The following is a 14,130-nucleotide window of genomic DNA, read 5'->3' as shown; positions in this document are numbered from 1 at the left end:
ACATTTTCAACGTGGTGTGAATTTCCTTCCTCTGCAGGTGCTGCTCTCGCAGAGTGCGGGATATGTGGTGGCAAGGGATTCCGCCCAGTGTGAGAGGGAGAGTCTGGAGCCTGGCGATTGGCAACGAGCTGAATATCACTCACGGTGAGACAGTAACAGACTCTAAACTCCGTCTCCCTGCTGCTCCTCGCTGCTTTATGCCATTAGTCATTCTGTCTCCCGCAATGAATCTTCTGCAGTATCAGCCATGACTGAGAATTCATTGGTGATGACTTCATACTCCATCAGCCACACTCTTCATCTGCCGCCTCCATTATGCACAATGTAATAGGGATTCTGCACCATGATATGTTACTCCTGAATAGTTATTAATTTAAAGGAGAACTAAAGAAGTAGCTAGAAATGTTGTGCATTAAGTTTTGAGGTTCTGTACCAGCCCAAGGCAACCACAGCCCTTTAGCAGTAAAGATCTGTGTCTCCAAAGATGCCCCAGTAGCTCCCCATCTTCTTTTCTGCTGATTCACTGCACATGCTCTGTGCTGCTGTCACTTACTGAGCTTAGGGACCCACTCACAATATACAGTACACATAGAATAGAAATGTCACAATATAAGGCTGATTAGTAATTAATACAGATAATTACTACATGGCAGCACAGAAACCAGTGCAATTAGCATCAGAATGTAATAATCAGCCCTGTAGCATCAGCTTATATTACAGACCAACCTCATTTTCTGCTTGATAATTAGTGACGACCCCTAAGCTTAGCTTCTCAACAGCTGCTCAGAGCCCACTGAGCATGTGAGTGTCACAGACACTTTCCAAGATGGTGACCCCCTGTGACAAGTTTGAAGTCCTGGATCATTGCTGCTATTGACAAGCTCAAACTTTAGGCCAGTGCAATAAGTTCAGTATATAAAATATGCAATTTTCTATGGTTTAGTTCTCCTTTAATACAGCTGAATACAGAGTATTTGTTGGGTTGTCATGCAGGCTATTAGAATACTTAGACACCTGTCCCTTCTATGGATTAGCTTCCCCTTTACAGCTCCATCTGCCTCTCCTGCCCAGGGGATTGTATAGGAGGGCAGTGGGAAGCAATAAAGAAGGATGTTGCCAGACAGTCTGGAGAGATGGACAAGACTAAAACTACAATCTGAGTCGTCTTTTCTACAGTTTTTATATAGCTGACCAATCTTATTTCTTTTTAAGCTGGCATGTACACCAGGGTGCAAGAGTCTAAATCAGGATTGTAACCGCAGTAAATTGGTGAAAGCTCATTTCTGATTGGTTGTCAGTGGTTACTCCCCTGAGGTATATTTGCCCTGGAATATTGTCAGATATATAGTATCCGATTATTCACACAGCCAATGTTGTACTGAAGGAAGAAATCGGTTATTAATAAAAATCTTTCTTTATTCCGTTGTCTGGTTTTATTTACAGACGTCACATGGGCCAATGATTTGCCTTTTGTCTTTTTAGACCTCTACGACATTTGTTTGTCCAGAGCCAAAGATCGCTGGAAATCCCTGAGCATGGGAACTCAAGAAGCGGAGAATGAAGGTACCCTGTTCCTTCCTATGTATATTCAAGGAGATTTACAGGTTGTAACTAGTGATGAGCGAATTTATTCGCCAGCCATGGATTTGCGGGAAAATTCAGAATTTCACCATGTGCAATTTTTTTTCACGAAACTGCGGCCCATTGCCTTTAATGCATTAGGTGAAAAAAGTTGCCATAAGAAAAATGGCCATTGACTTTAATGCATTAGGACAAAAAAAGTCGCCATAAGAAAAAACCGCCATTGACTTTAATGCATTAGGACAAAGAAAGTCGCCATAAGAAAAAACAAGCGTTGACTTTAATGCATTAGGACAAAAAAAGTCGCCATAAGAAAAATGCCCATTGACTTTAATGCATTAGGATGGAAAAAGTGACTATAAGAAAAAACGCCATTGACTTTAATGCATTAGGAGAAAAAAGTTGCCATAAGAAAAAACGCTATTGACTTTAATGCATTAGGACAAAAAGGTCACCATAGGAAAAAACGGCCGTTGACTTTAATGCATTTGGAGAGAGAAAAATTGTTGTGCGCATAAAAATTGTCTTGCGTAAAAAACGCCAAGTGACTTCAATGCGTTTCGTGAAATTTTGCCCCATGGGCAAAGGCGATTGCAGGGGTTTTACCAAATTCAGCCATTCTGCTGTGTCTCATTAACAGATTCCGGATTGTCTGTAGCAGACAGAGAAGCCAGTCTGGAGTCTATCAAGCTGGATATCTCCCGGACTTTCCCCAATCTGTGTATTTTTCAAAAGGTAAGTTCCATGCACTGTCAACTTCTAGTACAGGTATGGGATCCATTATCCAGAAAGCTCTGAATTAGGAAAGGCCGTCTCCCATTTTATCCAAATTTAGAAATGATTTCCTTTCTCTCTATAATAATAAATCAGTAGCTTGTACTTGATCCCAACTAAGATATAGTTAATCCTTATTGGAAGCAAAACCAGCCTATTGGGTTTATTTAATGTTTACATGATTTTCTAGTAAAATGTATGAAGATCCAAATTACGGAAAGATCCATTATCCGGAAAAACCCCAGGTCCCGAGAATTCTGGTCCCATACCTGTATTCCAATGCTTCAAATAACCTTTATGAATTGCGCATATAATTTCATTAAATTTTTGTGTTCCTGTGTAGGGGGGCCCGTACCACGACATGTTGCACAGTATTTTAGGCGCGTACACGTGTTACAGACCAGATGTCGGTTATGTAAGTCCCATGTTTTTCCCATGATTTCCCCTATTACTATAAGAACACTGAGCTGATTGATGATAAGGCAGAATAACCACACTTGGGTTTTGGCGTATAAGGAATCGGTTTATCAGCCCGGTGTTCTTTCCAGTAAAAACCCAGTGATGGGTGTTCTCTAACTGAATGTTCTCTTGGGTGTCCTTAGGTGCAGGGCATGTCCTTTATTGCTGCTGTGTTGATCTTGAACTTGGATACTGCAGATGCCTTTATCGCTTTTTCAAACCTCTTGAATAAACCCTGTCAGATGGCATTTTTTCGAGTGGACCACGGGCTTGTAAGTCTGACACTTGCAAAGTAATATTTAGACCTACTCCACAATGTGTTCCAGGGATTTCAGGATGATGCTTAGTGCAAGGCAATGCTAAGGAGGCACAGTTTTTAGGTGTCTCTATGGACAGGCTATATATGGGAAGACTAAAGTTGGCCATAGACGCAAAGATCCGATTGTTCGAATCCTTGAACGATCGGACTTCCCCATCTCCCGACCTGCCACTAACCTTTAAGATCAAATAAAGTAGAAAAAGTACAGATCAGCCGATGTTCTGCCCCTGACAGCAATCGTATTATGAAAGTTATGTCCGACAAAGCTGGTGACAGTCTCCCACTGAAAATCGTACGATTGGCAATGCATGCAGAAATATTATCGGCAGCCGACGAAGATGCCTGGACTCTCCACATACGGGCCGAAAATCATCTGAATTGAGGATTCGTACAATTGGATCTTTGCGTCTATGGCCAGCTTAAGGAATTGTCTGGTTTTCTTTGCTTAGTGAAGATGCTGTTAAACACGGCATACTGGGTTAGTCGACTTCCCCCGGTGCATGCACATTTTATTACTGCGTGAAAAGCTGCTGGTATTTGAGGGAAGCAGAGCAGCTGAAGGCAGAATATGTTCCTGTAACTCATAATATCATATGTATAGCGCTGCAGCCAATACACCTCCATACTACAAAGACAGACTAAATGATTTCAGTTGTTTTGTTGAAATTTATAACTAAAGTCCAGAAGTGGAAGTTCCTCTAATGTTGACAATCTGTGGGTTCTGCCAAATGCCAGAGGGGCTGCTGTGAGATGCCATAGAAAGTCACAATTTAGTGGGCTGGTGGGGGGCTTTTTGGGCCTCTGTATACCTGAAATGCCTGGGCCTATTTTGATTCTCAGTTCAGACCTGGGCTAAACAATTGAGTCTTATACCGCGCAGCAACTTTCTAGTGGTGATATCTCCTTTCCTCGGGTCCCCATAGACAGCCTCTTGCCACCAGATCATGTTATAATGGGGTTAAAAATATTAGAAATGCACGATTCCAGGGTTCGCTTCTGGATTCGGCTGAACCCTTCTGCCCAGCCAAACTGAATCAGAATTCTAATTTGCATATGCAAATTAGGGGTGGGGAGGGAAATCACATGACTTTGTCACAAAACAAGGATGTAAAAAATGTTTTCCCCTTCCTACCCCTAATTTGCATATGCTAATTAGGATTCTGTTCCGTATTGGGCCGAATCTTTCGAGAAGGATTCGGGGGTTCAGCCGAATCCAAAATAGTGGATTCAGTGCATCTCTAAAAAATATAGACAGATCTTCCATATTACAATATTCCATTCAGCTGTACCCAGCAAGTCTTCTTTTTGTATTCTATATATTCTATATAATAATCTCCTTCCCCACCATTTGCGCGGTACAGAGCAACGTTCCTATTTAAAGGCACAATAACATCAAAAAATGTTTGCTTCAGAAACACTATTATAGTTTATATAAACAAGCTGCTGTGTAGCAATGGGGGCAGCCATTCAGGAGAAAAAGTTCAGGTTACACAGCAGATAAGCTCTGTAGAACATAATGGTGTTATCTGTTATCCACTATTTAACCTGTGCCATATAGACTTTTTTTCAATTTCCGCCATTGCTACACAGCAGCTTGTTTATATGAAGTATAGTAGTGTTTCAGATGAGTTTTACCAGTGCAGGGCAAATCTACATGATATTTTCATTACGGTACTTTGATATACTTTCATTTTTTTGGAGTTAAAGTTCCTTTAAGCAAAAGGCCATTTACTAAGGACAATTTCATCCTCTGTTTTATATCAGAATGGCTGTCCCCTCTTTTTTTTTTTTATCTGTTTTTACATCTCTTGAACCTCTAACAAAATGACATTAAAAAGGGGTGCATACCCCCATCATTGCAGAGGTACATGGCACAAAGAGGAATCCCCCTGCCTTATCTCCATAGCAACTGGGGCCCAGGTATTGTTAATACATTCTTGGCCTCAGACTGTGCCCACACAAGGCACTGGATGGATCAAATAATACAGATACACTACATTCTTTGTATTCCTAATGGGGATAGGCAGCCTGTTGCTCCAGCTTCCAGCATTCCTATTCAGCCAAATGTTCTGGGGCGGGGGGGGGGCGGGGCTCACATTGGACAATCTCCTACTAAATCTGTAACTATAATATTAATACTGTGAGTGGAATGCTAAATAGGCTCGCTGTGGCTTTAAATGTTAATGTATTGTTTTTTTTTTTTTCTTCAGATGTTGACCTATTTTGCCGCATTTGAAGTATTTTTTGAAGAAAATCTGCCAAAGTTACTTTCGCATTTCAAGAAAAACAACCTTACGCCAGATATCTACCTGATAGACTGGTATGTATTACGTATATATATCGCGTGTCTGAAACTGTCATTAAATGAGGCCGAATGCTGCCGACCCATCCCAGCACCTCTCAGGTTATTCCAACAACAGGCGTCTGCTCTACTCCCCTACGCGTTTCATACGCCAAAGGTTCTTAAACATAGGCCGTATCAACCAATCAGGGATCAGTGTTTTTCAGCCAGCTGCAGGTTGAGCACTGGAAGCAATCATCTGATTGGTTGCCCAGGTGCAGATTTGCCCAGTGTTTATAAATGAGCCCCAGTGTCCATCTAAATCCAAAGTCATCGTTCTTTAGCTGCCGCTTGTCCTGCGCATGTCATCGTAAATGGAAAATGGTGATAAATCCCGTGCCTGCGGCTGGATCTAATTATATAGTCTCAGTGGAAAGTTGTTGTTGTTTCAGGAAATTAACATGATTGACATGCCTGTGTCATTAACCCCTTGGTGGCTGTGGTCCTTAACTAAAGGAATATTCTATAGGGAAGAATGAGGATTGTATGTGTGCAGAAAACAGGCTTGCAAAACTGTCATTTGGATAAAGTTTTTTTCCATCTTATGGTCCATTTAGAATCTTTCTCTCTCTCACAGAGCAGCACGTCTCTCCTGCTTAATGGCTGGGATTGTAGCTGTTTTTTCAAAGGGGTTTTCCACCTTTGACTTTTAGGGCAGAGAAGATTCGGGGAGATTAGTCGCCCAGTGAGAAATCGCCTCTTTTTCGGGCGCCTGATCTCCCAGAACGAATCTAGATCCTCGTGAGGCAACTTCGGGAGACTTCGGAAAACGAAGTGCTCCAAGTGCCATCCGGCTGGTGATTTGGATTCTAGCTGGCATGGAGGCAGTTCGGGGAGATTAGTCGCTCAAGGAAGAGGTGATTTGTCGCCGGACGACTAAATCTCCCCGAATCTTCTCATCTGTCTCTGCCCTTAGTATGATGTAGAGAGTGATATTCTGAGACAATTTGCAGTTGGTTTTTATTTTTTATTATTTGTGGTTTTTGAGTTATTTAGCTTTTTATTCAGCAGCTCCCCAGTTTGCAATTTCAGCAATCTGGTTGCTATGGTCCAAATGTCCCTAGCAATCATGCGCTAATTAGAATGAGAGACTGAAATATGAATAGGAGAAGCCTGAATAGAAAGATGAGTAATAAAAAGTAGCAATAACAATAAATGTGTAGCCTTACAGAGCATTTGTTTTTAGATGAGGTCAGTGACCCCCCCATTTGAAAGCTGGAAAGAGTCAGAAGAAGAAGGCAAATAACTCAAAAACTATAAAAAGTAAACCATGAAGACCAATTGAAAAGTTGATTAAAATTGGCCATTCTATAACATACTAAAAGTTAAAGGGATACTGTCATGGGGAACAAAATGTTTTTTTTTTCACAAAACACATCAGTTAATAGTGCTGCTCCAGCAGAATTCTGCACTGAAATCCATTTCTCAAAAGAGCAAACAGATTTTTTTATGTTTAATTTTGAAATCTGACATGGGGCTAGACATATTGTCAGTTTCCCAGCTGCCCCAGTCATGTGGCTTGTGCTCTGATAAACTTCAGTCACTCTTTACTGCTGTACTGCAAGTTGCAGTGATATCACCCCCTCCCTTTCCCCCCCAAGCAGCCTAACAAGAGAACAATGGGAAGGTAACCAGATAACAGCTCCCTAACACAAGATAACAGCTGCCTGGTAGATCTAAGAACAGCACTCAATAGTAAAATCTAGGTCCCACTGTGACACATTCAGTTACATTGAGTAGGAGAAACAACAGTCTGCCAGAAAGCAGTTCCATAGTGCAGCACTGACTCTTTCTGAAAGCACATGACCAGGCAAAATGACCTGAGATGCACCTACACACCAATATTACAACTAAAAAATGCTGGTTCAGGAATGAAATGAAATGAAAATTAGTGTTATTTCGAACTAAAAAATACGTCATAAAAATCCTGGGATCATATCTTTAAAGAATTGTTTACATTGAAGGGGTGGTTCACCTTTAAGTAAACGTTTAGTATGTTATAGAAACTTTGCAATTGGTTTTCCTTATATATTTCGTTTTTAAATTACTTGCCTTCCTCAATCCAGCTTGTAAATTGGGGTCAAAGACCCTGGCAGGTAATAACGATTTTTCTTTCTCCAAAGATGCCCCAGTAGCTCCCCATCTTTTTTTCTGCTGATTCACTGCACATGCTCTGTGCTGCTGTCACTTACAATATACATTACACATAGAATAGAAATGTCACAATATAAGGCTGATTAGTAATTAATACAGATAATTACTCACTGGACTCAATAGACTTCATTGTGGGCTTTGAACAGTGTTGATGGATATTTTGTATATTTGTGTATTCATGATCTCCTTTCTGTCCCACTGTAGGATTTTCACTTTATACAGTAAGTCACTACCACTGGATTTGGCGTGCAGGGTGTGGGATGTGTTCTGCCGTGATGGAGAGGAGTTTCTTTTCAGGACTGCGCTGGGGATCCTTAGACTTTTTGAAGACATTTTGACCAGAATGGACTTCATTCATATTGCCCAGTTCCTGACAAAACTGCCGGAGGACTTGAACTCTGAGGACTTATTTGCCTCCATTGCTGCAATTCAGATGCAAAGCCGGAATAAAAAGTGGTCTCAGGTAATGTACTGATAAGGTGCCTCTAAAGGTTTCATCAGCTATAACATTCTACTGAAATGTGCATAATACTTATGATACGCATTCCTTACAACTGCCCCTATTTTTGTAGAACAGTTGATTTGTTGAATCTGGTTCCTGTAGTAGCAGTGGTATAATACTCTCTGGGAAGGGACTGTGGGATAGCAGGTATAGTAGGGAGAAATTGTACCTATAGTAACAGTGGGATAATAGTCTCTGGGAAGGGAGTGTGACTGTGGGATAGCAGGTATAGTAGGGAGAGATGGTGTCTATAGTAACAGTGGATAATAGTCCCTGGGAAGGGAGTGTGACTTTTGGATAGCAGGTATAGTAGGGAGAGATGGTGCCTATAGTAACAGTGGATAATAGTCTCTGGGAAGGGAGTGTGACTGTGGGATAGCAGGTATAGTAGGGAGAGATGGTGTCTATAGTAACAGTGGGATAATAGTCTCTGGGAAGGGAGTGTGACTGTGGGATAGCAGGTATAGTAGGGAGAGATGGTGTCTATAGTAACAGTGGATAATAGTCCCTGGGAAGGGAGTGTGACTTTTGGATAGCAGGTATAGTAGGGAGAGATGGTGCCTATAGTAACAGTGGGATAATAGTCTCTGGGAAGGGAGTGTGACTGTGGGATAGCAGGTATAGTAGGGAGAGATGGTGTCTATAGTAATAGTGGATAATAGTCTCTGGGAAGGGACTGTGACTGTGGGATAGCAGGTATAGTAGGGAGAGATGGTGCCTATAGTAACAGTGGGGATAATAGTCTCTGAGAAGGGACTGTGACTGTGGGATAGCAGGTATAGTAGGGAGAGATGGTGCCTATAGTAACAGTGGGATAATAGTCTCTGGGAAGGGAGTGTGACTGTGGGATAGCAGGTATAGTAGGGAGAGATGGTGTCTATAGTAACAGTGGATAATAGTCTCTGGGAAGGGAGTGTGACTGTGGGATAGCAGGTATAGTAGGGAGAGATGGTGTCTATAGTAACAGTGGATAATAGTCCCTGGGAAGGGAGTGTGACTTTTGGATAGCAGGTATAGTAGGGAGAGATGGTGCCTATAGTAACAGTGGGATAATAGTCTCTGGGAAGGGAGTGTGACTGTGGGATAGCAGGTATAGTAGGGAGAGATGGTGTCTATAGTAATAGTGGATAATAGTCTCTGGGAAGGGAGTGTGACTGTGGGATAGCAGGTATAGTAGGGAGAGATGGTGTCTATAGTAATAGTGGATAATAGTCTCTGGGAAGGGAGTGTGACTGTGGGATAGCAGGTATAGTAGGGAGAGATGGTGTCTATAGTAACAGTGGGATAATAGTCTCTGGGAAGGGAGTGTGACTGTGGGATAGCAGGTATAGTAGGGAGAGATGGTGCCTATAGTAACAGTGGGATAATAGTCTCTGGGAAGGGAGTGTGACTGTGGGATAGCAGGTATAGTAGGGAGAGATGGTGCCTATAGTAACAGTGGGATAATAGTCTCTGGGAAGGGAGTGTGACTGTGGGATAGCAGGTATAGTAGGGAGAGATGGTGCCTATAGTAACAGTGGGATAATAGTCTCTGGGAAGGGAGTGTGACTGTGGGATAGCAGGTATAGTAGGGAGAGATGGTGCCTATAGTAACAGTGGGATAATAGTCTCTGGGAAGGGAGTGTGACTGTGGGATAGCAGGTATAGTAGGGAGAGATGGTGCCTATAGTAACAGTGGGATAAGAGCTTTGGGGAAGGGCAATATCAGCCAATAGAGTGTCAATGAAACATTACAAACATTGTAGCAGCCATATTCTCTTTAATGAACCCATCCATTCTTTTCCTATTGTAGGTACTGTCTGCACTACAGAAAGATAATCGTGACATGGAAAACCGAAGCCCATCTCTTAAACGCTAAAAGCCACAAGTCTCAGAAGGGATCCCCCTGTCTCGGTGCTTGCAGAGTCTTTCATTCTCCGCTTCCGATGTTTTCAGTGGAACGTCATTTTTAATTTAAGACTGTGTGAAAACACTGGAATTGGCCTTAAACTCTTTGAGCCAATACTTTGCTAATCAGCCTTGTTCCACCAGACTGGCTCCCCTTCCTCTGCACGGCGAGAGACGCCTTCCCAATGACGGGAGAATTCTGTGGAATGACTGAGTTTAGTAAATACAGGCTTTAAACCCGAGGCCGGGCCTCAGAGTGTGCTGTAGTCTGAACTGACGGTGTATTTGTCTGATTTCCATTGCACACGACCAAATCCATGTTCATGATTTTACAGACCATAAACCAGGGATATGCAACCTGTCACCCTCCATATGATCCTTTACTGTAATGCTTTTAACTGTAGTTCAACAACCTTTGTAAGGCCTAGATACTGACCACATTGATTGGTAATGAGTAGAAGCACACGCTGCATGGCTGCTTAGAACGTAGATCCGTCTCCACTCTTAGCCATGTTAAAGGCATGAAGGGGTTGCACACACCATATCTGTAGTCCATCATGGGCCAGACTGTCCTACAAACTCACATATTGTTGCTGAATTCCACCGAAATCTCTAACTCCTCCCCCCAAACCAGGGCATTCATGTGTTGCTACGTGGACTCTCTTTAGTTTTAAAAGATTAATACAATGTTTTATAATTTAATGGGCATTTTACCAAAGATATATATGCAAAATAACAGAAACCTATTCTCAAAGAAAACCGGCTGCTTGAGGTTCATTAAGTATCATCATTCTCATTGTATTCGGCTTATGCCTTATAGGAATGTCCCAGACTGTTGCATGCTGGGAGCTGTAGTTGATGGCACCTAAAAGGCTACATTTTTGACATTCCTGCTGCTCTCCGTTGAGTACATAGGTGTGAATACTCCTCTAGAAGCAGCACTTGGGTTCAGAGTTGCTCCAGGAAGGCGGGGTGCACATATAGTGTATGTTAAAGAATATTCGGTGGGTGCGCTCATCAGTTGACACCCTGCTCAGCGCTAGCACTTGGTTTAGGGTGCAAGTTGGCCTGACAACAGTTACGTAGAGATCATGCATTATATAGGCCTGTGTTTGAAATAAGAATAGAAAGGGCTGATAGGCTGGGGCCAACTAGGAGATCTTTGGAGATCCATGGTCACTTATTCACTTTCCAAATCATGGGCTTTGTCCATTTCCTTATACTCTTTATATCAGTGACATCTGAATTTCCTTATACTCTTTATATCAGTGACATCTGATCTCTATAACTGTTCCCTTTACTCATTCGGGTTTCCCTATTCTACCTTGGTCTCACTTTTCAGCCTCTCTTTTTGGTTTCTTGTTCATGAGTCTCGATTCTTGTTTCTTCTGCCCTTTGCCAGCTCCTTGACACTATTGTCATTCTTCTTCGCCGATCTGTGTCCTACCACCACCATATTGGCACCTCTTTTCCCGTTTAATAGGGTGCAACAGCAAGGAAAGCCTAACCCTAAATCTAAAATTATAAGGTGGGTGACACAACACCGAGGAAAGGGAGGGAGTGGGCAACAGGGTAGAATGTAATGGGAAATGAGATGGGAGAAAGATATGAGGATGGGAGGAGATTATGAAAATGATGATAGAGACAGTGCAGATAGAAGGAGATGATGAAGGAAAATGATCGAGACAGTGAAGATAGGAGGAGATGATGAAGGAAAATGATGGGAGGGGATGAAGCAAAATGATGGTAGAGACAGTGAAGATAGGAGGAGATGAAGGATAATGATGATAGAGACAGTGCAGATAGGAGATGATGAAGGAAAATGATGAGACATTGAAGGTCGGAGGAGATGATGAAGGAAAATTATGGTACAGACAGTGAAGAGAGGAGGAGATGATGAAGGAAAATAATGATAGAGACAGCGAAGATAGGAGGAGATGATGAAGGAAAATGGTGATCGAGACAGTGAAGGTAGAGAAGGTGGGATGGTAGAAAATGAGATGAGGTGGAAGGACTTCATTAAGCTAAAGAGGTTAATAGAGATGGAATGGGACATGGAAAAGTTGGATGATAAATTTAAGGTGGGACCAAAGGTATGTGGGAAGGAGGGGGATTCAAGACTGGAATATGAAAGTGGGAGGTGACCAATAAAAGAATTGACTGCATGCTGATATAATGGTGGGGTCTGCGCTCTTCCACCTAATGCTTTTCACTATTTTGGCTCCGATCCTTCTATTCTCACCTTGGACCAGTAGACATCATGTGACTATTTAGCAGTAGTGATAGTGCCCCTCTGTTTTATGATCAGAATGTTGATGAAGGTAGATTAACTGGGAAGCCTCTGTAGAGGAAGAAGCTCCCAGAATCCCTCACTGGGTTTTATAACAAGCACTTTAAATGGTTTATTCTGATATCCTAGGCTGAATGTACAGTGCCACGCGATGTTTGGGCGACACAATGTACCATACGAGTCTTGGGGAAACTCCAAAGTTGAAAAAAAAATTACAAAAAGGTCAGTTTTATTTTTCATGGCTGTGATTTAATATCAAACTCAGGCAATATGTCTCCATCTCCCCCTCGAATTTTGCACTAGCGTCGGCCATGTTTATTATGCTGTGCCGGATTTATCAAGGGGTGTGTAATTTTTACGCCATCGACCCCCAGATTTGCCTCCGTTATTTTCCATTTCTTCTGACGGAAGTCACTGTAAGAAAAAACGTGCAAAAACTTTACACGGCAAATCCTGGAGATGTGTGGCATATGATCCCGCTGTTTTTTACACCACATAATAAATATGTCCCTAAGATTTCATTTTTACTCTGTACAATGGTTTCTGGCATGGGGTGTGGATTTCCGATTGGATAAGAGAGGTGGGGGGGGAGCCTACAATATTCCGTCATGTAATTTACACGTATGGCCGTATGTATAGAGATGTGTAAAATGTTTTTACCAAATAGTAGTGTAGAAAGTGGTGTAAATAAAAGTGATATTTATAAAGTCGTGTTGTTCTCCTTACTCTTGACTTGACACCGTCCATCACCATTTTATTTTTCGAAACCAGCAGGCAGAATCCGTTGACAGTGGCGGTGATATTTATCAAGGTGCGTATTTTAATTTACACCATTTTTTATGGTGTAATGGCTTTCTACACCGGAAGGTTGCACGTTCTATTCCATAGAATGATATATTTATATATAAGATGTGTATTCTCATGCCACTGTTTTATGCACATTTTTAAGGAATGGGTCTACTGCTAAAGGGCTGTGGTTGCCTTGGGCTGGTACAGAAGCACAAAACATAATGTACAACATTTCTAGCTACTTCTTTAGTTTGGCTTTAGTTCTCCTTTAAACCTCTCTTTAAAGGGGAACTAAACCCCTACCGAGCACAGTCTCCCATCCCCTCAACCACACTATTGCCTCATACCTGCTTCCAAAATGCAATGGATAGTGTTGATGACTATGCTAAGAAACACTCCTACAATGCACTGTATCTGCCCCCTGTAACATCACATGGTGCACACAAGGGGGGGCTTTTTATCATGCTGGGTAGAACGTTGGAGAGAAATGCCATTGGTGATGTTTCCCATAGCAACCAATAACTTGTAGGGGACTATTGAAATCTAATTGCTGATTGGTTGCTATGGGCAACATCACAGGTGCTGTTTTTCATGATAAATAGGCCCCCTATAGGTGTCACTGCAACAAGATCATGCAGATTCATTCTTCTTGGAAAGAGAAAAGGTGTTTGTGTCTCTCCAAAAGAAAAATTAATAAAGGGCAAAGCAATAATTTGCAGATATGGATATTCGAGATCACCACAGTCCTCTAGAGTGAAATTCCGCCTCTCTCCATTCATTTCTATGGGCTTTTGAAAGGTGTATTTATCAAAGGATGAACTTTCACCCATTGATAAATACTCTTAAAAATCCCATAGAAATGAATGGAGAGTGGCGCAATTTCACTCTAGAGGACTGTGGTGATCTCTAACTTCACTCTTGATAACTATACCCCCATGTGCTGGTTGTCCCTGCCCCTACATGCCATGTTGGAATACAACAATACTCACAACAATAACAATATTAATTTTTCTGGGAAGGGAGTGTGACTGTGG

At 42.0% G+C, this 14,130-nt stretch overlaps 1 protein-coding gene across 7 annotated transcripts in view; it reads left to right on the top strand.

Annotated features, from left to right (window-relative positions):
• The window catches only part of tbc1d14.L (TBC1 domain family member 14 L homeolog), a 73,996-nt gene extending 60,979 nt beyond the window's left edge, over window positions 1–13,017 (top strand). For all 7 annotated transcript variants that reach the window (XM_018228500.2, XM_018228511.2, XM_018228503.2 and 4 more), the window contains 8 exons: window positions 38–144; window positions 1,483–1,563; window positions 2,222–2,316; window positions 2,699–2,770; window positions 2,958–3,086; window positions 5,344–5,453; window positions 7,833–8,091; window positions 9,923–13,017. In XM_018228500.2, coding sequence (XP_018083989.1) covers window positions 38–144; window positions 1,483–1,563; window positions 2,222–2,316; window positions 2,699–2,770; window positions 2,958–3,086; window positions 5,344–5,453; window positions 7,833–8,091; window positions 9,923–9,988 — 919 coding nt within the window. In that variant the 3' untranslated portion in view covers window positions 9,989–13,017. The remainder of the gene's footprint in view (window positions 1–37; window positions 145–1,482; window positions 1,564–2,221; window positions 2,317–2,698; window positions 2,771–2,957; window positions 3,087–5,343; window positions 5,454–7,832; window positions 8,092–9,922) is intronic.
• Window positions 13,018–14,130: the final 1,113 nt, after the last annotated feature.

The sequence above is a fragment of the Xenopus laevis genome, chromosome 1L, assembly GCF_017654675.1.
Source record: "Xenopus laevis strain J_2021 chromosome 1L, Xenopus_laevis_v10.1, whole genome shotgun sequence".
NCBI lineage: Eukaryota > Metazoa > Chordata > Amphibia > Anura > Pipidae > Xenopus > Xenopus laevis.
This window is presented reverse-complemented; position numbering and strand designations above follow the sequence as displayed.